At 48.0% G+C, this 26,111-nt stretch overlaps 1 protein-coding gene across 1 annotated transcript in view; it reads right to left on the minus strand.

Annotated features, from left to right (window-relative positions):
• Positions 1 to 26,111, minus strand: part of LOC138258569 (uncharacterized) — a 104,194-nt gene that overhangs the window by 23,396 nt on the left and 54,687 nt on the right. Inside the window, exons 5-6 of the mRNA XM_069205939.1 lie at positions 17,743 to 17,802; positions 8,151 to 8,340 (exon numbers count right to left, since the gene is read on the minus strand). Coding sequence (XP_069062040.1) covers positions 8,151 to 8,340; positions 17,743 to 17,802 — 250 coding nt within the window. The remainder of the gene's footprint in view (positions 1 to 8,150; positions 8,341 to 17,742; positions 17,803 to 26,111) is intronic.

The following is a 26,111-nucleotide window of genomic DNA, read 5'->3' on the forward strand; positions in this document are numbered from 1 at the left end:
CATCACAACAGTGACGGATATCCCGTCCACTGAAATCTAAATCCCACTATATTATACAGGATTTAGATTTCAGTGGACGGGATATCGGTCACCGCTGTAACGGAGTGACATGTCCGCTGAGTTCTAAATCAGGCCCTGCGTCCTCAAAGGAGGGGGTAACCACAATGCAAAGGGGAAATTGTGCCATTTGGACAGTTTACTCTTTGGGAATTGGGCCGAAAGATGTGGGGGCAGGACCCACAAGTGTGTCCCCCAATGGGGACCACATTTTAAGCAGCATTGGTTCCTACAATTAAGAACGACTGCTTTTTAAAAAAAAAAATCCTGTTTGGAATGGAAATGCAGGGACTGGTGCCCTGATCTTCCTTGACACCCACCTACCCTGTATTTATAGGCAATCAGAGAGGGAAGCAAACATCAATTAATATTCATTAGGCAGGTCCTTCTGCAACCAGGTGCAAAAGGAGATTTTGTCAAGAGATCTATTAGTTTATGAGTGGCATCACAAGATCAGAGACAGGCCGCAAACAACCAGTGCACAAGTGGCCCCCACTGCCTGCGACCTGTCTCTTTGCACATCGGCCCTGGAGAGCAGGGCTTAATTTCTGATTGTGACTGCCCAGGCGATCTGTGGCCCCTCAGATCTCAGATGCTGAACACCCCAACATCCCCTCACGCTCCTGAATCCAGATGTGGCACAGATCAGACTGTAGTGCATGAAATACAACCATGTTCTGCACCAATGATGTAACAAAACTTGAGAGGCCCCCTGCAAAATATATGGAGGGGGGTCCCCACGCTCTGGACCCAGTCAGGAGCTCTCAGGCCAGGGGTCTGCTGCCCATGCACAGTGCATGAGGGGGCCACCTGGAGCTCAGGGGCACCTCCGCACCGCGGGGCTATTGTTCCACCGCTGTCCTGGACTGGTAGGTTTGCGCTGTAGGAATACCACGTATCAGCATACATACATACTGAGGACGAAGCACGGCTGCCACACGGCAAAAGTAGTGCCAGTGGGTGAGTACTGGAGATCACACTGATTACTTTACCCTCTGTTAGATTATGTAGTGCAAGTACTCTGATTACCATGTGTTAAATCACAAGCCACTGACCTTATTACGTTACTTTCCATTACATAAAGATGACATCCCTGATTCCTGCACTCACGTTTGATTAGAGAACGAGATTACTTTTCCACAATGCCTTGTACCTCACCCTTGCCGATTACTCACATTACTTTGTCCTGTGTTACATAACAGGAAGTGATTGTTTTAAGTACGTTATCTTACATTCAATTAAAAAAAGCCCTTGCCAAATATTTGATCACACCTCTCTCTTAATACCATAACTTGCAGTACATAAAGAATTAGATTACTCTGATTACTAGGGCCTGATTACAGAGTGACATTACTTTGATAACATTATCCTGCATTTGACTCCATGGTAGACTCTGATTACCTTATTGTGTATTAAATCACTGAATAAGATTACTCTCATTATTTCACAATGCATTAGGTGACAGGAGGTGTTTTTCTGATTGCCTTACCAAGGATTAAAACAAAAAACCATATTAATGCAATTATTTTATTCTATGTTTAATTTACGAAATAATTCGCTTGATTGCTTTTACCTTTAGCAATTTACAGGAGAGCATTACTTCTTAGCCCTGCTTTTTATTACACAAGACAAAGATTCCAAATACTCTGTACTGAGTTACACAGGATTACTGTATCCTAAATTAGATTACAATTACTTTATCATAAAACAGAGCAGGAGACTGCTGTGACAACTTCATCTATCAGAAGGGGAAAACTTCTCCTATAAGTGTTGCATTAGATTACGAAGCAGATTAATCAGGCTACTTTACCCTACATTGGATTAGAGGAGGTTACTTTGATTACTTTATGCTGTATGCTATTACAAAAAAAAAGAATACTCTTCATTGGAGTAGTGTAGGTTTAAATGTCCTAGCATGCTTCTATGTGCAGCAGCATTCCCATACACAGGCAGCACAGCCAGAGCACAGGCATCAAACTGCATCTACGCCTTACATAAAGTGCAGTCATCAACCTGCAGACAAGTCTTACATAAAGCACAGGCATCAACCTGCAGCTATGCCTTACATAAAGCGCAGGCACCAACATGCAGCTACACCTCATACACAGCACAGGCATCAACCTGCAGCTATGCCTTACATAAAGCACATGCATCAACCTGCAGCTATGTCTTACATAAAGCACAGGCACCAACCTGCAGCTCTGGCTTACATAAACCACAGGCATCAACCTGCAGCTATGACTTACATAAAGCACAGGCAGCAACGTGCAGCTATGCTGTACATAAAGCGCAGGCATCAACCTGCAGCTACGCCTTACATAAAGCACAGGCACAGGCATCAACCTGCAGCTATGACTTACATAAAGCACAGGCAGCAACGTGCAGCTATGCTGTACATAAAGCGCAGGCATCAACCTGCAGCTACGCCTTACATAAAGCACAGGCAGCAACCTGCAGCTATGACTTACATAAAGCACAGGCACCAACCTGCAGCTACACCTCATATAAAGCACAGGCATCAACCTGCAGCTATGCCTTACATAAAGCACATGCATCAACCTGCAGCTATGTCTTACATAAAGCACAGGCAGCAACCTGCAGCTTTGCCTTACATAAAGCACAGGCATCAACCTGCAGCTACGCCTTACATAAACCACAGGCATCAACCTGCAGCTATGTCTTACATAAAGCACAGGCACCAACCTGCAGCTCTGCCTTACATAAAGCACAGGCATCAACCTGCAGCTACGCCGTACATAAAGCACAGGCATCAACCTGCAGCTACGCCTTACATAAAGCACATGCATCAACCTGCAGCTATGTCTTACATAAAGCACAGGCAGCGAACTGCAGCTTTGCCTTACATAAAGCACAGGCAGCGACCTGCAGCTATGCCTCACATAAAGCACAGGCAGCGACCTGCAGCTATGCCTTACATAAAGCACAGGCATCGACCTGCAGCTATGTCTTACATAAAGCACAGGCAGCGACCTGCAGCTATGCCTCACATAAAGCACAGGCAGCGACCTGCAGCTATGCCTCACATAAAGCACAGGCAGCGACCTGCAGCTATGCCTTACATAAAGCACAGGCATCGACCTGCAGCTATGTCTTACATAAAGCACAGGCATCAACCTGCAGCTACGCCTTACATAAAGCACAGGCTGCAACCTGCAGCTCTGCCTTACATAAAGCGCAGGCAGCAACCTGCAGCTCTGCCTTACTTAAAGCACAGGCAGCAACCTGCAGCTACGCCTTACATAAAGCACATGCATCAACCTGCAGCTATGTCTTACATAAAGCACAGGCACCCACCTGCAGCTATGCCTTACATAAAGCACAGGCATCAACCTGCAGCTTTGCCTTACATAAAGCACAGGCATCAACCTGCAGCTATGCCGTACATAAAGCACATGCATCAACCTACAGCTATGTCTTACATAAAGCACAGGCATCAACCTTCAGCTACGCCTTATATAAAGCACAGGCAGCAACCTGCAGCTACGCCTTACATAAAGCACAGGCATCAACCTGCAGCTATGTCTTACATAAGGCACATGCATCAACCTGCAGCTATGCCTTACATAAAGCACATGCATCAACCTGCAGCTATGCCTTACATAAAGCACAGGCATCAACCTGCAGCTATGCCTTACATAAAGCGCATGCATCAGCCTGCAGCTATGCCTTACATAAAGCGCAGGCATCAACCTGCAGCTATGCCTTACATAAAGCGCAGGCATCAACCTGCAGCTCTGCCTTACTTAAAGCACAGGCAGCAACCTGCAGCTACGCCTTACATAAAGCACGGGCACCAACCTGCAGCTATGCCTTACAGAAAGCACAGGCATCAACCTTCAGCTACACCTTACATAAAGCACAGGCATCAACCTGCAGCTACGCCTTACAGGCATCAACCTGCAGTTACGCCTTACATAAAGCGCAGGCATCAATGTGCAGCTATGCCATACATAAAGCACAGGCATCAACCTGCAGCTATGCCTTACATAAAGCACAGGCATCGACCTGCAGCTATGCCTTACATAAATCAGAGGCAGCAGCAACCTGCAGCTAAGTCTTACATAAAGCGCAGACAGCAACCTGCAGCTACGCATTACATAAAGCACATGCATCAACCTGCAGCTATGTCTTACATAAAGCACAGGCAGCAACCTGCAGCTTTGCCTTACATAAAGCACAGGCATCAACCTGCAGCTACGCCTTACATAAACCACAGGCATCAACCTGCAGCTATGTCTTACATAAAGCACAGGCACCAACCTGCAGCTCTACCTTACATAAAGCACAGGCATCAACCTGCAGCTACGCCGTACATAAAGCACAGGCATCAACCTGCAGCTACGCCTTACATAAAGCACATGCATCAACCTGCAGCTATGTCTTACATAAAGCACAGGCAGCGACCTGCAGCTTTGCCTTACATAAAGCACAGGCAGCGACCTGCAGCTATGCCTCACATAAAGCACAGCAGCGACCTGCAGCTATGCCTCACATAAAGCACAGGCAGCGACCTGCAGCTATGCCTTACATAAATCACAGGCATCGACCTGCAGCTATGTCTTACATAAAGCACAGGCATCAACCTGCAGCTACGCCTTACATAAAGCACAGGCTGCAACCTGCAGCTCTGCCTTACATAAAGCGCAGGCAGCAACCTGCAGCTCTGCCTTACTTAAAGCACAGGCAGCCACCTGCAGCTATGCCTTACATAAAGCACAGGCACCAACCTGCAGCTATGCCTTACATAAAGCACAGGCATCAACCTGCAGCTTTGCCTTACATAAAGCACAGGCATCAACCTGCAGCTATGCCGTACATAAAGCACATGCATCAACCTGCAGCTATGTCTTACATAAAGCACAGACCTCAACCTTCAGCTACGCCTTAAATAAAGCACAGGCAGCAACCTGCAGCTATGCCTTACATAAAGCACAGGCATCAACCTGCAGCTACGTCTTACATAAGGCACATGCATCAACCTGCAGCTATGTCTTACATAAAGCGCATGCATCAACCTGCAGCTATGCCTTACATAAAGCACAGGCATCAACCTGCAGCTATGCCTTACATAAAGCGCATGCATCAGCCTGCAGCTATGCCTTACATAAAGCGCAGGCATCAACCTGCAGCTATGCCTTACATAAAGCGCAGGCATCAACCTGCAGCTCTGCCTTACTTAAAGCACAGGCAGCAACCTGCAGCTACGCCTTACATAAAGCACGGGCACCAACCTGCAGCTATGCCTTACAGAAAGCACAGGCATCAACCTTCAGCTACACCTTACATAAAGCACAGGCATCAACCTGCAGCTACGCCTTACAGGCATCAACCTGCAGTTACGCCTTACATAAAGCGCAGGCATCAATGTGCAGCTATGCCGTACATAAAGCACAGGCATCAACCTGCAGCTATGCCTTACATAAAGCACAGGCATCGACCTGCAGCTATGCCTTACATAAATCAGAGGCAGCAGCAACCTGCAGCTAAGTCTTACATAAAGCGCAGACAGCAACCTGCAGCTACGCCTTACATACAGCGCGTGTGGCAACCTGCAGCTCTGCCTTACATAAAGCACCGGCACCGACCTGCAGCTATGCCTTACATAAAGCACAGGCATCAACCTGCATCTATGCCTTACATAAAGCACAGGCATCAACCTGCAGCTATGCCTTACATACAGCGCAGGCACCAACCTGCAGCTACGCCTTACATAAAGCGCAGGCATCAACCTGCAGCTACGCCTTACATAAAGCGCAGGCATCAACCTGCAGCTATGCCTTACTTAAAGCGCAGGCATCAACCTGCAGCTACGCCTTACATAAAGCACAGGCATCAACCTGCAGCTATGCCTTACATAAAGCGCAGGCATCAACCTGCAGCTATGCCTTACTTAAAGCACAGGCAGCAACCTGCAGCTATGTCTTACATAAGGCACAGGCACCAACCTGCAGCTATGCCTTACATAAAGCACAACCAGCAACCTGCAGCTATTGCTTGCATAAAGCAAAGGCAGCAACCTGCAGCTAGGCCTTACATAAAGTACAGGCATCAACCTGCAGCTAAGCCTTACATAAAGCACAGGCACCAACCTGCAGCTATTGCTTGCATAAAGCACAGGCACCAACCTGCAGCTATGCCTTAGATAAAGCAGAGGCATCAACCTGCAGCTAAGCCTTACATAAAGCGCAGGCTTCAACCTGCAGCTATGTCTTACATAAAACGCAGGCAGCAACCTGCAGCTATGCCTTACATACAGCGCATGCGGCAACCTGCAGCTATGACTTACATAAAGCGCAGGCTGGCTTCAACCTGCAGCTAAGTCTTACATAAAGCACAGGCATCAAACTGCATCTATGCCTTACATAAAGCGCAGGCAGCAACCTGCAGCTATGCCTTACATAAAGCACAGGCATCAACCTGCAGCTACGCCTTACATAAAGCACAGGCATCAACTTTCAGCTATGCCTTACATAAAGCGCAGGCATCAACCTGCAGCTACGCCTCACATAAAGCACAGGCATCAACCTGCAGCTATGTCTTACATAAAGCGCATGCAGCAACCTGCAGCTTTGCTTTACATAAAGCACAGGCAGCAACCTGCAGCTATGCCTTACATAAAGCACAGGCAGCAACATACAGCTATGTCTTACATAACGCACAGGCATCAACCTGCAGCTATGCCTTACATAAAGCGCAGGCAGCAACCTGCAGCTATGCCTTACCTAAAGCACAGGCATCAACTTTCAGCTATGCCTTACATAAAGCGCAGGCATCAACCTGCAGCTATGCCTCACATAAAGCACAGGCATCAAACTGCAGCTATGTCTTACATAAAGCGCAGGCAGCAACCTGCAGCTTTGCCTTACATAAAGCACAGGCAGCAACCTGCAGCTATGCCTTACATACAGCACAGGCAGCAACATGCAGCTACGCCTTACATAAAACACAGGCATCAACTTTCAGCTATGCCTTACATAAAGCGCAGGCATCAACCTGCAGCTATGCCTCACATAAAGTACAGGCATCAACCTGCAGCTATGTCTTACATAAAGTGCAGGCAGCAACCTGCAGCTTTGCCTTACATATAGCACAGACAGCAACCTGCAGCTATGCCTTACATAAAGCACAGGCAGCAACATGCAGCTATGTCTTACATAAAGCACAGGCATCAACCTGCAGCTATGCCGTACATAAAGCGCAGGCATCAACCTGCAGCTATGCCTTACATAAAGCACAGGCAGCAACCTGCAGCTACGCCTTACATAAAGCGCAGGCAGCAACCTGCAGCTACGCCTTACATAAAGCACAGGCACCAACCTGCAGCTATGCCTTACATAAAGGACAGGCATCAACCTTTAGCTATGCCTTACATAAAGCACAAGCATCACCCTTCAGCTATGCCTTACATAAAGCGCATGCATCGACCTGCAGCTACGCCTCACATAAAGCGCAGGCAGCAACGTGAAGCTACGCCGTACTTAAAGCACAGGCACCAACCTGCAGCTATGCCTTACATACAGCACAGGCAGGAAGAGTACCTCCAATCTGCACAAGTGCTTCTGAAGTAGGAGTGTGGAAATTCTCATAAGCCCAGATAGGCATGGATATTTTTATCTGCTTCTAATGTCTGAAAATCTGTGTACCATGTAAGGCCTCACGTCATTACACGAAGGACTTGCCTATTATCCAGTGCTTAATTTGAGCAAGTGGTTGCCGGTGGGGAGCAGCTGCAGTTACTTTTGGGGACCAGCACTTATTTTTCAGAATCAGACATTAACTGAGAGCAAGAGAGGGGAAAACAAACACAGATTAAAGGCAGATAAAGAGAAAGACGATAAACCCATCACAAAGGGAGAAAGCGGGGACCTGTGCGGGAGATACCGGGCCAGCTGGGTCTGGAAGTGGATTAAAGAGGTCTGCGGTGGATTAAAGACTTTCCTTGGTAGAGGTCTTGGTATTCGGGCACCAGCATTTAATCACACTGGTTGCGTACCCTGAGTTGTGCTTTGGACACCGGCACTCATTCTTTCACAAATTAAGCACTGCTCTTATCCCCCACATCCGTCCCTCACCTTTTTGTTTTCATCCCGATACTTGTTCAGGAATAAGGCCCTGGTCCTTTCGTTTTCCAGCTCCTGCACCATGGCTGACCGGTCGGCGTCTATCGCGACCTCGGACTCCTTGGCCTGGCTGACCATCGTCTGCCTCTGTAGCGCCCACTTCTCGTTCATCTGCCTCTTTAGGAGCTGTCGCAACTCATGCCTTGGAGAGGATGGAGGCAAAGAAAAAGCCAGAGGTCATGTCAGTGTGTCAAAGTTAGTATTTATACACAGGGATGGAGAACGTAGAATAGAGAAATCTGCAATGAAAAACATTAGGTTACAACAAACTATGGCTGTTAAGACTTTATTTTATGGAAACCATTTTTCCAAAATGTGCTTGGGATGGGCGGACCCCAACATCCCTGGGAAGAGTTAGGATTGATGTGTAGCATGAAGGTATTAAAATATTTTACCACTGTTCCTTCAGATCCTACATCCTTACAGGATATTCTTTTCAAACCCTCTTGTTGACCCTGCTCCCAACTGAATGCATCTGTAAGATTGTTCTAGTGTCTGGTGCCGACTGCTGTTGACACTACAACAGTTTCACAAATCACCAGCCACTTACAGTTGTACTTTTGTCCTTTTAAGTTATTTTATTATATTTCAAACTTGTGGCCATCGGTTTACAACCACATGTCACTGCATTAAGTGCATTAACTGTCTAATCTATCTTACCAATAATGCACCCTGGGCCTTGCTGAATATATACAACAAAGATCTCTGCAACAGATGCCTTAACTTCTAAGCAATCCTAAAATGTGGCCAGTTTATGACTAATAAAGTTGCGAAAACAGAGGTTCCGTTGAACTACAAGCACAACAGTGTTGTTTGTTGCTGCATAGTTAGCCACCAATTAACTCAAGCCGAGCCAGACACACCCACTACTATCACCTTAAAATAGATTGTAAACACTGAGGGGCTTATTTATGGGGATTTGATGTAGGGCAGTGAGCAAGTCACCTTGCTGTGGTGCCCTACGCCAAAATGAAAGGGCAGGAAGGCACCATATATACACAATACGGTGCATTCCTGCCCTTCCCACTGTGCTGGCGCTGTTTCGACAGCCTAGCGCCAATGCTCTCACCCTTGCATCATGGTACGAAGGTGCCTGTGTTGTTGGCAGGATTGGCACCTTCCTGCAGAAAAACAGCCCTGAGAGGTGTTTTCCTCTATGTGTGCTGCAGAATGCAACACACATAGAAGAGGAAAAACGAGGAGAAATTGAAACATTTCTTCCTGTTCCGCCTCATCTCGCGAGGTGTAAGGTTTTGGTGCATCCACAGGTTTACGTGACTTTGTATATCTGGGGCAATGTCAAAACCCATGCTTGGGAACACCCACCGCAACGCCCATGGAACGCCTCCCTGGCGCAGAGTACGGCAACGCAGCGACCTGTGCTGCTCTGTCTTACTCCATATCTATGAGGCTCGCAAGGTGGCTTTGGGTGGCCTCGTAGATATGGGTCGGTACTCGGCGCCACCGGAGCATGAAAAAGTGCGACGCTCCGGGGGCGTAAGGAGCTCAAGAATATCTTTATTTTCAGCGATCCCATAAGTGCCCTATATGATGCCGGAGTTCCCCGTGTTTGAGGTGCCTGCCTTTTAATCCACTAACACCTCTCTGGATCACCCAGATGCTTTGCAGACTAATGCACCAGCATGGCTGTGCCTTCTGTCTCTGTGATGGCCGACAGTAGTCAGCCAAAACCAGACTTTCCCAAAGTATTCAAAGACGGGACTGAGTTAATCATCTTTTCCTGTAATAGTAAGGTCGGTTTATAAACCTTGCTTCCGTTGCTGATGGTCGGTCATAGGTGGGAGGTGAAAAGAACAGAATACGGGCCGTGGTGCTGATGAGAGCGGCCGCTGCCTGGCAACTAGGGTGCATCTTCTGACGCAACCTGTTCATTGTTTGTGAATGGCCATACATGTGTAATATGGACACGTATCTTTGTTTCAGTGCAAGTCGTACCTGTTCTGGAAGCAATATTTAGTAAATCAGGTAGGAAAATGCCTTAGCCATTATTTTAAATAATTTCAAATACTTTCCCTCTGATGCCTCTCACGGATCTGCAAGTTTATTTAATGGCCGCTAGAGGGCGGTCAAGCACCAAGAATCCAAGCTTTAATAAAGCCTCTGCTACACAATAGAGGAAAAGGCTGAGGCACAATCTCATTACAGGGGGAAGAAAAGTGCAGCATGGCTTGCAAGGGTGAAAAGCCAGACACATCAGCACAGTATCCCTATCACACAGTTCCCCAGGTGTACAGAAGGGCTCATCAGCACACAATCCACATCATTCCGAGGAACGACAACAGGACTCAGCATCAGCACAGCGTCCCCTACCACGTCATCTCTAGGAAGGACAACAGGACTCACCATCAGCACAGCGTCCCCTATCCCATCATACCTAGGAAGGACAGCAGGACTCATCAGCACAGCATCCCCTATCACATCATCCCTAGGAAGGGGAGTGGGACTCATCAGCACAGCATCAGCAGGACTTATCAGCACATCATCCTCTATCATATTACCCAGAGGAAGGAGAGCCAGACTCATCGGCACAGCATCCCCTATCACATCATCCTAAGAAGGATAGTGGGACTCATCAGCACAGCATCCCCTATCACATCATCCCTAAGAAGGAGAGTGGGACTCATCCACACAACATCCCCTATCACATCATCCCTAGGAAGAATAGTGGGACTCATCAGCACAGTATCCCCTATCACATCATCCCTAAGAAAGAGAGTGGGACTCATCCGCATAGCATCCCCTATCACATCATCCCTAGGAAGGATAGTGGGACTCATCAGAACAGCATCCCCTATCATGTCATCCCTAGGAAGGATAGTGGGACTCATCAGCAAAGCATCCCCTATCACATCATCCCTAGGAAGGACAGCAGGACTCATCAGCACAGCATCCCCTATTCCATCATCCCTAGGAAGGACAACATGACTCACCATCAGCACAGCATCCCCTATCCCATCATCCCTAGGAAGGACAGCAGGACTCATCAGCACAGCATCCCCTATCCCATCATCCCTAGGAATGACAGCAGGACTCATCAGCACAGCATCCCCTATCCCATCATCCTTAGGAAGGACAGCAGGACTCATCAGCACAACATCCCCTATCCCATCATCCCTAGGAATGACAGCAGGACTCATCAGCACAGCATCCCCTATCCCATCATCCCTAGGAAGGACAGCTGGACTCATCAGCACACAAACATGAATCTTTTACGGACTCCGTAAAGCAGGTGGTAACCCATTCACAAATGGGAAGGGGTCCTCAACGGACCCCTTCCCTTTGTAAATTTGGACACCAGCATTTTTTAAGAGCAGGAAGTGGTCCTAGCGACCACGGACTGCTTTTAAAAAATGAAAATACAACTTTTTCTTTTTTTATAATGCAGCACGTTTAACTTTAAGGAAGTCAGGCTGCATTACAAAAAACAATAATTTATTTTAAAAGCAATCACAGACATGGTGGTTTGCTGACCCCAGCAGGCCACCATCTCTTTGAATGTCAGCCATTCCCAATGGGTTGCAAATTGCAACCTACCTCATGAATATTGATCAGGCAGGTCTCTTTCGACCCATTTGGGAACCTCACACAGTGAAAAAGACACTGTAGTACATTGCAGTTTGCAATTTCCTAATAGCGAAACACAAACATTTGCTATTAGGAAATCACAAACCACTTTTTTCATAATCCGGCCCCATAATCTCTAAGAAGGAGAGTGGGACTCATCAGCACACCATCCCTTATCACATAATCACCTGGAAGAACGGCAGGACTTATCAGCACAGCACTCGCTATTACATTACCCAGAGTAAGGAGAACCAGACTCATCGGCACAGCATCCCCTATAACATCATCCTAAGAAGGACAGCAGGACTCATCAGCACAGCATCCCTTATCATATAATCACCAAGAAGGACAGCAGGACTTACCAGCACAGTATCCGCTATCACATTACACAAAGGAAGGAGAGCCAGACTCATCGGCACAGCATCCCCTATCACATCATCTTAGGAAGGGTAGTGGGACTCATCTGCACAGCATCCCGTATCCCATCCTAAGAAGGATAGTGGGACCCATCTACACAGAACCCCCTATCACATCATCCCTAAGAAGGAGAGTGGGACTCATCCACAGAGCATCCCCTATCACATCATCCCTAAGAAGGAGAGTGGGACTCATCTGCACAGCATCCCCTATCACATCACCCCTAGGAAGGACAGCAGGACTCATCGGCACAGCATACCCTATCCAGCAGCAGCTCCTCTGCTAAGGCGGAAGAGCGTTGCCCCATTGGATTTTAGCAAAAGGAAAAGTAAAATAATAATAATGTGCTATATTATTATCATTTTATTTTTCCTGGGAGTAAGGGGGCGGGGCTGGGCTGGAGAGGGCCGGAGGAGGGCTAGAGGAGGGGTATGTGCACCATGAAGTGTGCATGTCTGTCTGTTTAGCTGCCACAGGCCAAAGCAAAGGGGTCTATTCACAAACTTCATTTCTGCAGTATGTTAGTAGTACTACACTGATACTACTAACGTAATATAAAAAACTATTCACAAATCTACGTGCTGAGGTTTCCCCTTCGACGATCCTATTTTTTTCTGTGTAGAGATCTCCTCCCCAACTATGGGGTCTCCTCACATGTAAGTGTACGTTTCAGTAGTAAATGTGGGAGGGGCGAGGAGGAGTGGCTAAAAATGGGGAATATTTATTACTGAAGAGGATGGGTTAATGGAAGAGTAAAGAGGGGATATGGTAGGGCTAGGGAGGGGTGTGCATCTCCCCACAAAAGAGTGAGCCCATTCCTATTTACAAACTGCATTTCTAATGTTACTACAGTAAATGTTCTCCAGCTGAGAGCTGGAGTACGTTGAGTACCGCACATGGCCAACCACTGATAATGCAACAGCCTTTCATAGAAAATAACGGAGGTAGAGACTTAAAACAAAATGATAGGAAATAATGGTAAATTAGATTAACGCCCTTATCACGAGTCTGGTGGTCTAGGGCCAGATGTAGGTACTTTGCAAATTGCGAGTTGCAATTTGCAAGTCCGAAGGACTCGCAAATTTCAACTCGCAATTTGCAATGCAGAATGGTGTCTCAGACACTGTCTGCGAGTCGCTATGGGGTCGCAAAGACCCACCTCATTATTATTAATGAGGTGGGTCGCAAATTGCGGCCCCATAGCGACTATGGGCACTCACTGACATGGAGGCCTGCTGTAGTCAGCAGACCTCCATGTCCGTGACTGCTTGTTAATAAAGCAGTTTATTTTTTTTCAAGTGTAGCCCGTTTTCCTTAAAGGAAAACGAGCTGCACTTAAAAAAAAAAAATCTGAAACCTTTTGTTTCGGAATTTTTTCAGGGCAGGTAGTGGTCCCGTGGACCACTACCTGCCCTGAAAAAATATTTTGGGGTCCATTCACAAAGAGGAAGGGGTCCCATGGGGACCTCTTCCAATTTGCGAGTGGGTTACCATCCACTTCAAGTGGATGGTAACTTCGCAAATGGAATTGCATACCACTGCAAGTCGCAAATAGGAAGGGAACACCCCTTCCTATTTGCGAGTCGGAAATGCATCTTGAGAGTCGGTCCCGACTCGCAAAATGCATTTCTGCATAGCAAACTCCAGTTTGCGACTCGCAAACGGCAATTTTTGCCGTTTGCGAGTCGCAAACTGATTGCTACATCTGGCCCCTAATGCCTGCCGAACGCCAGGCGGCCCGACCGCCTCATTACGACTCTGGCAGTCGGACCACCAGATGACTGCCGCCACCACCAGGAACATGGTTCCCGACGGGTAGGCGGCGGTTCAAGTCGTGCCCAGCCACGGCGGTGCTCAAAGCAGCACCGCCGTGCAGATCACGGCTTCACTTTCCCCCAGCCTTTCCATGGTGGGGACCCCGCCACGGAAAGGCTGGCTGAAAGCCAGTGCTAGGGGGCCACAGGAGGCCCCTTCACTGCCCACGACAAGGTTGTGGGCAGTGAAGGGGCCTCACTTCCCAGCACCCTTGGAATGCACACTGTCTGCTATGCCAGAGTGTGTGTATTCACGACATTGGCCTCGGCTCCCTGAGAAGCTGAGGCCAATGCTGCCACAAGGTTTCCTCTGGGCTGACGGACGGAAACCTCAAATTTCTGAGGTTTCCACCGGTCAGCCCAGTGGAAACCTTGTAATGGGGCCTGGTGGGAGGCAACCAACTCCACGGCAGTCTCCTCTCCACAGGGCTGGCATGTCGACAGTCAGCCCGCCAACGTGGTAATGAGGCCCTAAATTATTTGCAATAGTTAAACATATAAATACATGTAATAGAATGTTAAAAATTATCTAAAAATAAAACATTTTATTTTAACACATTGAAAAAACTCGAATTTGAAAATTAATGTAACATTATTTTTATTAAGCTATAATTAGTTTTCATTATTCTATACATCATATTTAATAATTATTAACATTATTTAAATATATATCATTTTACTTCAGGTGGGAATTTTTTTAGAATTTAAATTTCAGAAAAATATTTTTAATTTAATTTAGTATATTCAAAATAGTTTATTTTTAAATTAAGTTATTAATGCTGTACATTTTTTGTTTTGTACTACATTTAATACATATATAAACTAAATGTACAGTTTTATTTAACATAAAAAATATTATTATTATTTTTGTCTCAAGTTGAATAAACTTTTTGACTTTTCCCCATACTTTAGATAGGGAGATGTCCTCCACTGGAGCACAGAATTCCTTATGGTAAAGGGTCTAATGTGAAAATCAGATTACTGTATTTTACCATTTTAGGAGATAGAGGGGGTCATTCTGACTCCCGCCGGGCGCGGTCACCGCGCGCCCGGCGGGAGCCGCCAAAATACCGTACCGCGGTCGGAAGACCGCGGCGGGTATTTTGAGTTTTCCCCTGGGCTGGCGGGCGGCCTTCAAAAGGCCGCCCACCAGCCCAGGGGAAAACGACCTTCCCACCATGAAGCCGGCTCGTAATCGAGCCGGCGGAGTGGGAAGGTGCGACGGGTGCTACTGCACCCGTCGCGTATTTCACTGTCTGCTATGCAGACAGTGAAATACAAGCGGGGCCCTCTTACGGGGGCCCCTGCAGTGCCCATGCCATCGGCATGGGCACTGCAGGGGCCCCCAGGGGCCCCGCGACACCCCCTACCGCCATCCTGTTCCTGGCGGGCGAACCGCCAGGAACAGGATGGCGGTAGGGGTTGTCAGAATCCCCAAGGCGGCGCAGCATGCTGCGCCGCCTTGGAGGATTCTGAAGGGCAGCGGAAAACCGGCGGGAGACCGCCGGTTTTCCTGCACTGACCGCGGCCAAAGCGCCGCGGTGAGAATGCCCTGCGGGGCACCGCCGGTCTGTCGGCGGTGCTCCCGCCGACCCTGGGTCAGAATGACCCCAGAGTCTGATTTAGATATTGGCGGAGAGGGTACTCCATCACAAACATGGCAGAGTATCCTGCCGTTCAAGCCCTCGGTCCGTCCTCCTCATTTGGAGATGGACGGACCTTAAGTATTCTGTTGATGAGGCCTCCGTTAGCTCCACTGTTGGAAATCGTCATTACACTTTACACCGTCTAACTTTTTTTTCCATTAGTTTTTGTTTTTCAGAAACAAACTCCCACTTTGGGATTATATGGCAGACCGCACTGCCGGGGCGGCTCCTCCGCTTAGGTGGAGGAGCGCCACCCCCGCCTGCCAGCCGAGGCAAGCAAAAATTAAAATGATTAATAACATGTTTATTACCATTTCATTTTTCGTTAGGAGCCGAATCTTGGGGACGGGCCATGAAAATATATTGGGGAGAACCAGGAGAACTGGTGGGCACTGCTGTCAGTACGCATGTCGGTTGGGCTGGCCAAACTGGCATGCGCATTGACATCTCTCCAACCCAGCTGCATTATTGGGTGGAGAACAACAGCAGGCACAGGCTCCCAGTCCCCCTGGGAGCACAAAACCAACCCGCTCCGTCCAATCCCTATGCTGCTCTCATGGGTATTTCCTGCATGAGAGCAGCGTCTGGATTGGCCGTAGGGGAGACTGGGAGCCTCAGCCTGTGCGTGCACACACCCCTGTGCACACACACACCAGGAGAGCGGCGTGTGGTGAACGACGAGAGGCTGGTACGTTTTTTTTCCTTCACTTATTGTACCCCCCACCCCACTGCCTTTTCCGCTACTGCCGCACTGCTCTATCGAGGCACTGCTATAGAGTAGTATGATGTCCATCTGCAAAAAGAGCGACAGCGTCTTTTCATGAAATGAAGCACTATACAAACATTACAAAAAGGTGCAATGCAATGAAGGAGGCTCCTATAAAGTTGAACTAGGGAAACATTTATTTTTTGGGAGGGGAGTTCTGAGGTGTTATTAAAACTTTAGTCAGTTGAGACCACTAGAACTGATAGATTAGAAAGACATTAAAAAGCAGTGAGCCCTAGGGTGCTCTCCCTAGGTCCCTCCCCCTAGGGTCCTCTCCCTGGGGTCCTCTCCCTAGGGCCCTCTCCCTGGGGTCCTCTCCCTGGGGTCCTCTCCCTGGGGTCCTCTCCCTAGGGCCCTCTCCCTGGGGTCCTCTCCCTGGGGTCCTCTCCCTAGGGCACTCTCCTTAGAGTCCTCTCTCTAGGGCCCTCTCCATAGGGCCCTCTCCCTGGGGTCCTCTCCCTGGGGTCCTCTCCCTAGGGTCCTCTCCCTAGGGTCCTCTCCCTAGGGCCCTCTCCCTGGGGCCCTCTCCCTGGGGTCCTCTCCCTAGGGCACTCTCCTTAGAGTCCTCTCTCTAGGGCCCTCTCCATAAGGCCATCTCTCTTTAGGCCTCTCTCCCTAGTGCCCTCTCCCTATGGCCCTCTCCCTAGGATCCTCCCCTTAGGACCCTCCCCCTAGGGCCCTCTCCCTATGGCCCTCTCCCTAGTGCCCTCTCCCTAGTGCCCTCTCTCTAGGGCCCTCCCTCTAGGGCCCTCTCCCTACGGCCCTCCCCCTAGGGCCCTCTCTCTTTAGGCCCCTCTCCCTAGGGCACTCTCTCTAGGGCCCTCTCCCTAGGGCACTCTTCCTTGGTTCCTCTCCTTAGGGCCCTCTCCCTAGGACCTTCCCCCTAGGGCTCTCTCCCTAGAGCCCTCTCCCTAGTGCCCTCTCCCTAGGGCCCTCTCCCTAGACCTCTCTCCCTAGGACCCTCCCCCTAGGGCCCTCCCCCTAGGGCCCTCTTTCTTTGGGCCCCTCTCTCTAGTGCCCCCTCCCTAGTGCCCTCTCTCTAGGGCCCTAGAGGGCCTCCTTAGGGTCCTTCCCACAGGGCACTCTCTCTAGGGCACTTTCCTTAGGGTCCTCTCTCTAGGGAACTCTCTCTATGAACCTCTCCCTAGGGCACTCTCTCTAGGGCCCTCTCCCTAGTTCCCATCAGTAATGAGATTGTTCACCCTCTCGTTACATCTGTCCCTGCAGTGCTTTGAAGGAGCACCTTAGGGGTTACCCGGTGTCCCCCTTACCGTGCCCCCACTGAGTGTGTTTCAGATGCAGGAATCAGACCTCACCTGTACTCCTCCTTTTCAGCCACGGATCCATAAAGAGGCCGCTGCCAGCCCTGGTGATACCTGTAAAATAAAACAAAAGATCAACGCCATGAGGCCTCTGTTCTGCTCCTTCCTGGATGCACGTGCCGCGCTATGCATGCCGGGTAATTTAGCGTTTGGTTAAACTGTTTTAGACATGGCTACCAAAACATGAACTGAGGCTGCATGCATGTTTTGCTTTAATTGTGACTTTTTCGGGGTGTTCCTTTCATTGAAAAGGATGCTACGTCTGTGTGTCTCAATGCACAGAGTTGGTACGCTTCAGACCCTTACCTTGTGCCTTAAGAAAGGAATCGTTTCAAAGTGGACGGGTGCTTCGCACATCGTAAAATTGTGCCTTACGGGCTTGTGCCACACACGCAGGGCCACTAGAATTATGTGATTCTTCGGCTGTGACTTTTTTTTGCATAATTAAGGCTTTGCGCATTTACCACATAATTCATAATGTACTGCATATTTTACAGATTTTAGCAAAAATAATTTTGTTTGTAGCTCAAACGGATTAACAGTTACTAAAACATTCCCTAAAAAGCCTACCATGATGCCCTGACAACGAAAGCGTGTCTGAGTGGACGGAGCACACGTTTAACAAACCTTTACATTGTGCCCTAACAAGGACGTATGTCTCAATGGACATGGCAAGAAACCTGTCGACCATAGCGTGCAATTCATGTAGGTAACGGCTTCAACTGCAGTAACTTCTTCATTCGAACGGCCAAGGCCATCACGAGAATGATCTTCTACTTCATCTGGAACTCCAAGATGGATAGAGTCAAGAGAGAGGTGATGTTCAAGACCCACGACAAGGGAGGCAAAGGAGTGCCAGACATCACCACCATCCTGAGGGGAACCTTTGTATGTCACTGCGTGAGGAACAGCCTCAGGACAGAAGACGAAAGCCACGTCGGCTTCCTGATGGCACGCTTCTTCCCGTTGCCAATGTGGAGGTGCCTCGGATGGACAGAGTGGGAGAGCGTTGTCCGCTACAACTGGGAAACCCCATGGTTGTACAAAGAAGTGGAGAAGTTCATTAAGGAGTACGGTGTGGTGGCTACCCCCGAACCAGTGGACTCCAAAGATCGTCCAATGCCAGATCCATGCGAGGGACATCAGCGAATCGATTGGTGTCCTCCCCTCTGCCACAGCGGACCACGTCTGGGAAAATGTTGCCTCCAAGTGTCTGACCAACCACCACAAAGACATTGCGTGGATGGCAATCCATGGAGGCCTGCCAGTGAGAGCCTTCATGCACACAAGAGGGCTCAACCGATACAAGTCCTGCCCAAGGGGATGCACCGCAGATGAGATGACCTACCATCTCTTCTGGGAATGCTCCTACGCCCAGGACCTTCTGAAGGCCCTAAGCTCTAAGCACGGAGCTTAGGGCCTGGATACCAACATCATGCATCACTGCAGACTCGGTAATGTATTGTTTGTTGCCCGGTTCCCAAGCACTTGGAGACCTCCAGGGCTGCTGGAGGCTCCTGTGCTGTTTTAAAGATGTTCTTCTATTTTCCAGACCGTGGGCTGCCGGAAGATGATCCACAGACTCCTGTGTGATTACGCAGCACTGGACGGATCAGACGACGACAGCGACGATGAAACCTGAAGGGCCCCCACGGGAACCCCGGAAGGACCACTAACCTGTTGCCTCTTTTTTTTCTCCTCAGGACCCAAAAGGCGAACGAGGAGGAGGGGACACGGATAAAGACAGGTATAATAAATGTGAAATGATGTAATGTAATGGATTGTTTTGACTAATGTGATCTTTTTCCTTAACAGGTAAAAGGACAAAGGGATAGCTTGTACGCATGTTGTCAAGTTTGTTACCTACGACTAAATAGGTATTTGTGAACAGTGACGTTTGTATGTATCTGAACCAAACACAAATTCCTGACAAGGGCCTGGAAAAAAAACATCTTCATTGGTAGTAAGCGCTATGTAAATGCTGCAATACAAAACAATAACGTGGAGCCAGGTGTGTCCGAACAAGGGACTCGTGACTAAGTGGACAGACGCCAACTTTGCACCCTAACAAAGTATAATTGGATAGTCGCCCTGAAAACACTAAGAGCTGAGCCCTAACAAGGTACCTCAATGGATAGAAGCTTGCACACGCTAAAGTTGTGCCCTAACAAGGTGCCTCGATGGTCAAGGCAAGCATCCTCCATACACTAAGACTGTGCCCTAATAAGGTGTCTCGGTGGACAGGGCAGACTCCCTGCGTGCACTAACGCTGTGCCCTAACAAGGTGTCTCGTGGACAGGCTCCCTGCAGACACTAACGCTGTGCCCTAACAAGGTGTCTCGGTGGACAGGCTCCCTGCAGACACTAACGCTGTGCCTTAACAAGGTGTCTTAGTAGATAGACTCCCTGCAGGTACTACAAGGTGTATCGGTGGACAGACTCCCTGCACACGCTAAAGTTGTGCCCTTTAAAGGTGTCTCGGTGGACTGGGCAGCCATCCTGCAGACACTAAGGCTGTGTCATAACAAGGTGTCTCGATTAACAGGGCAAGCATACTGCATACACTAAGGCTGTGACCTAACACGGTGTCTTAGTGGACAGACTCCCTGCAGACGCTAAAGTTGTGCCCTAACAAGGTGTCTCGGTGGACAGGTTCCTTGCAAACACTAACGCTGTGCCCTAACAAGGTTTCTTAGTGGATAGACTCCCTGCAGGTACTACGGCTGTGCCCTTACAATGTGTATCGGTGGACAGACTCCCTGAAGACACTAACGCTGTGCCCTAACAAAGTGTCTCGATTGACAGACTCCCTGTAGACACTAACACTATGCTCTAGCAAGGTGTCTCAGTGGACAGACTCCCTGCGCACACTAACGCTGTGCCCAAACAAGGTGTATCAGTGGACAGATTCCCTGCATACACTTAGGCTGTGTCCTAACAAGGTGTCTCAGTAGGCAGACTCCCTGCAAACACTACTGCTGTGCCTAACAAGGTGTCTCGTAGACAGGGCAGGCATCCTGCAGACACTAACACTGTGCCCTCACAAGGTGTCTCAGTGGCAGGGCAGGCGTCCTACAGACACTAACGCTGTGCCCTAACAAGGAGTCTAGGTGGACAGATTCCTTTCAGACACTAATGCTACTGCCTAACAAGGTGTCTCGACGGCAGGGCAGGAGTCCTGCAGACACGAACGCTGTGCCCTAAAAACGTGTCTCGCTGGGCAGACTCGCTGCAGACACTAACGCTGTGCATGACAAGGTGTGTCGGTGGGCAGACTCCCTGCAGACACTAACGCTGTGCCTAACAAGGTGTTTCGGTGGGCAGACTCCCTGCAGACACTAACGCTGTGCCTATCAAGGTGTCTCGTAGACAGGGCAGGCATCCTGCAGACACTAACACTGTGCCCTCACAAGGTGTCTCAATGGCAGGGCAGGCGTCCTACAGACACTAAGGCTGTGCCCTAACAAGGAGTCTCGGTGGACAGATTCCTTGCAGACACTAATACTGTGCCTAACAATGTGTCTCGACGGCAGGGCAGGCGTCCTGCAGACACGAACGCTGTGCCCTAACAAGGTCTCGGTGGCAGACTCCCTGCAGACACTAACGCTGTGCATGACAAGGTGTCTCGGTGGGCAGACTCCCTGCAGACACTAACGCTGTGCCTAACAAGGTGTTTCGGTGGGCAGACTCCCTGCAGACACTAACGCTGTGCCTAACAAGGTGTCTCGTAGACAGGGCAGGCATCCTGCAGACACTAACACTGTGCCCTCACAAAGTGTCTCAATGGCAGGGCAGGCGTCCTACAGACACTAAGGCTGTGCCCTAACAAGGAGTCTCGGTGGACAGATTCCTTGCAGACACTAATACTGTGCCTAACAATGTGTCTCGACGGCAGGGCAGGCGTCCTGCAGACACGAACGCTGTGCCCTAACAAGGTCTCGGTGGCAGACTCCCTGCAGACACTAACGCTGTGCCTAACAATGTGTCTCGACGGCAGGGCAGGAGTCCTGCAGACAGAGTAGAATTGCCGCCTCCAGTGTTTGTGGTCCAGCCTGTTGCCTGGGAACCTCCCGGTGTCTGCGGGGCTTTTCACCGGCGTTTGGAGTCCTGTGCAGGGAGGGGCCGCCACAATTACAACCATTTCCCGGAGTTCACAGGTCCCTGCAGACCCTGCCCCTCCCCTGTTACTGGGGCGCCCCCGACCTCAAACACTTCGGGTAATCCCGCCATTGATGCAACCCCTGACTCAGCAAAGCCTGGGGCTCGGATTCCTCGCTTCACCTCCCCCCTAAACCCCAACACTGGGCTTCTGGCAAATTCAGAGCCTTTCCCGGCAACGACTGAACTTCCTGTTAACACTGGCGCCCACTCTGGGTGCGCAATCAGGGGAGGTTTATCACAGCTAACAAAGGTGCGTGCCTTGTGGTGGTAAAGTGCGTGCAGTCATGACGTCACTTGCAGGACCCGCGGCGTGACGTGTATTCATGCAATGCTCTGTCGGTCCTCCTCGACTGGGCACCTAACCCCCATTAGAACATGTTTGGAGCCCCAGTGAATACAATGGGGGCAGAGGGCCAATAATGGCTGTTATAGGCCTTCTGCGCCAACTTTCCACTGTTTTCCCAGCTCTTCCTGATTGATTTAGAATGTTCTACTCTCTGTGGGTGAAGTGTTCTAACATTACAACCCTTCTGCCTCAGGACACATAGTTTGTTTAAGGGCCGCGTCCCTTCCTTGCAGTTGAGGGTCTGTAAGGTGCGGTTTTGCCCTTTGCAAAGGACAATGGACTAGATGTAGGAAGCCATTTAGCATGAAAGGTCCAAATCGCTATTTCGGGTCATTAAGAAATGCTAAACGGGCTTTTCAGATGTACAACATCCTTTACTGAATGACACGTTGCTCTTTCTGCCCAGTAGACATCGCAATCTGGGATCCTGTAAATACGGAGTACCAAATAGGGATTTCCTATTTGCGATTCCTATTCGGATGTACAAAGCATTTCCTAAATGGGCATTTAGGAAATGGAATTACGATTGACTCCAAGTCGAGGGTAACCAGGTGCAATTTAAAAAAAGCACCAAAACATACTTTTTAAAAGTGCAGTAGAGCACCCACATGCCCCTTGTACATATGTGTGCTCTCCGTGTACACCACTTTTTTGTGGTGCACCAAGGGGGCCCTTTGCCATCCTTGGTTTTGCATTTCCAAAGTAGCGATTGCCTAACATGAAATCACTATTTTGGAAATGAGAACTGGCCCATTGCCACACATGCAATGGGATTTCTTATTTGCAATTTCCTTATAGCGATTCCTACCTTGTAGGAATCGCTATTAGGAAATTGGAATTTTGATGCGTATCATTTTGCGTTTCCTAAATAGCGATTTCTATGGAGACTCTAGGAATTGCAAAATTGCGTCTACGTACATCTGGCCCTCAGGACCAGATGTACGAAATTCTGTTTTTGTATTTCATAAATAGAGAATCCTAAGAAATCACTATCTAGGAAATGCAAAATGGAAATGTACAAAAATAGAGATTTCCTAATAACGATTCCTACAGAGTAGGAATCGCTATTAGGGAATCGCTATTTAGGAAGTGCAAAATCATTTGTTCCTACGGGCCTAAAGGGACATAGGTACGAATGGTTTTGCATTTGCAAATTAGCAATTTCACAATAGGAAATCGCAAATTAGGAAATGCCAAAATTAAGGGTCCTTATGAGTCTGCGGCCACCCTTGATGCGCCCGCCCCAAAAAAGTAGTGCACATGTCAAGCACACAAATGCCCTAGGAGCATATGCGGACTATAGGGAACTTTAAAAAAATGCATTTTAGATGCATTGTTTAAAATTGCACATGGTTACCATCTACTTGGAGTCAATGGTAATAGCATTTCCTAAATGCTTATTTTGCATTTAGGAAATGCTTTGTACATGTGCTGAGGAAATAGCAAACGGAAAATCCCAATTTGCGATTTTTTATTATGGGAATCACAAAATGTGATTTGTACTGGGTAGAAATCACATTTTGTGATTCCCTATCTGCCTTTTTACATATTGAAAAGCAATTTAGCATTTAACCAACCGAAACTTCCATTTGGTCACTAAGCAATGCTAAATCCTTTCTTACATATGACCCTAAGAGGCTATTACATGGTTTGTCATAAATTTATGATGGTATAATGCAGTTGTTACGTTAGGCAGATTACATATGTTACATCCAGGGCCCCTGGAATTATGCAGCTGGGGAGGATTAAATTATGCGGCAAGAAAAGGCAAATTATACATCATAATGCACTACACTTTGTAATAGTATTACCTCACTATTTTGACATTTGTGGACATGTTAACACTACCTGGGCAAACTTTTCACCTCATTAGTACCAGTCTGATACCCAGATACAGCAATAAACAACAGAAAGATGACCAGTCAGCCTTTGTGAAGGGCCGTCCACTGCAACAACATCTTACGGCATTTTTAGTAACTTTTGATTGGTTTGAGCTATGAACGTTTTTTTTTTGTTAAAATCTGCAGATTATGCAGCAGATGATAAAATAACTGGCAAATGTGGCAAATTCATAATTATGTGGGAAATGCTGCAGGCGCAGAATTACATAATTTCAGTTGCCCTGAGTATTCCATGCTGGGAAATGGGGGTCTGGCCTTCCCCCAAACTGACCCGTGCATTCAGCGGTCAAAGTGCATGAAAAAAAGTATGGGGACTATGATGCTGCGTGCAATGGGGGCGGGGTAAGTGAGCACGTGAGCAGGGTCAAAGGTGTGGCTAAAAAAACAAAGTATTCTGTGACTCTTTTCAGTCTTTCACCTTCAGGTAAGTACATATAAAATAACACACAACTTAAATTAAAAATAAATGCAAGTTAAGCTGACCAGTGAGAAATGCATTATTGTACATTATGAAACCTCCACTAGTTAATGCTCTGCAGAGGTTTGTGTGTGTAACCAGAGAGCCACAGTATTGAATGCTGCTTGGTGCAGTGGAGAATAGTGACTTGTGTATGTTTAGTGCTACGAGGTCCCAGTCTGTGATATAAAGCACTGCGAATATGTGAGTCATTTTTTAAACCTGCATTATACAGTATAAGATAGGCTGCTACAAAATGCGCAAAAACATTTATGAAAAAAGTGCTTCAAAAACATAGATTTTAGTCATACCTAGACTGTACATAGTGCAAGGTTTTTTTTTTAAAAGCACACAGTTCACAGGTCAGCTGGTAACCCCCTTGTAGTAACACTCAAAAATAATAAATCTGTGTCATCAGGAAGCTTCAAGTGATTTTTAATTAAAGTCAGTTTTTGCTTCCAAGCAGCCTTTACATTTGCAGATTAACCACTTGCTCACACTTCCATTTTTTCCAAGCCAGCAGGCACCAGTGCTTAATTTGAGCCAGTGGTTACCAGTGGGGGGCACCAGCACTTATTTTTGGTGGCTGGCACTTAATTCTCCACATAAGACATTTCCAACCAATGTAGGGAAAAACACACAAAACAAACAAACGATGAAGAGCAATACAGCTTTATAAAGCGCAAACTTTCACCAATACTGGCATCATGGCGCTGAGTTAATTAGAGAAACAGACTGCGAGGCAGAGAATCTAGAACTGTCAGCAACCACAAGTATACAATTGCAGAGCTCTGAAGTGAAATAAGAAACTAGGCATGTAGTCACAGTGCATGACTATGTTTTATTGTTTTTTACACATTATTTACATTCTGCAAACTAATTCAATCAAATGTGAAAAAACATGTTTTTTTTCACAAGGGTTTTAGAGTTCTGTTGTGGGATAAGGAAGAGGCTTTTAGGCTTCAATGGGCAGGTTGAGGTACGAGGAGGTAGGGGGTGCTGAAATGTGCCCTTTCTGCAGGGCCACCCCTGAATTTGTGGCCTTTTTGCTGAACACTATTTTTGCTCACTACAGAACTTTGTGCACTTTACCCCTGCTAACTCCTTTCACCGTGGTAACACGGGTATAATCCTGATTGACTAATGCAACTTATCTATATGTCCCTAATATCTGGTACCAAGAGGACCCAGGGCCTGCAAGTTAAATGTCACCAGTGGGCTGCAGCTCTCCTTGTGCGACCTACAGTGACAGAGTAAAGTGCGTCTCCGGGCCTACAACCGTAACCTGGCTATGTAGCTTTAAACTCCCAATTCAGGCTGTCAGAATATATCCCTTTTATCAGGCCTTAACCTTGCTTCTAAATAGTAATGTCACCCCTGGGGGCCATCCTATTGCCCATAGCGTAGGGAGCATTGTATTTAAAAGTAGGACAAGTAGAGGTTTAATATTCCACTTGTCCTTACAGTGAAAAAACATAAAATATATTTTCACAGTAAG

Source organism: Pleurodeles waltl, chromosome 9 (genome assembly GCF_031143425.1).
Source record: "Pleurodeles waltl isolate 20211129_DDA chromosome 9, aPleWal1.hap1.20221129, whole genome shotgun sequence".
Lineage (NCBI taxonomy): Eukaryota > Metazoa > Chordata > Amphibia > Caudata > Salamandridae > Pleurodeles > Pleurodeles waltl.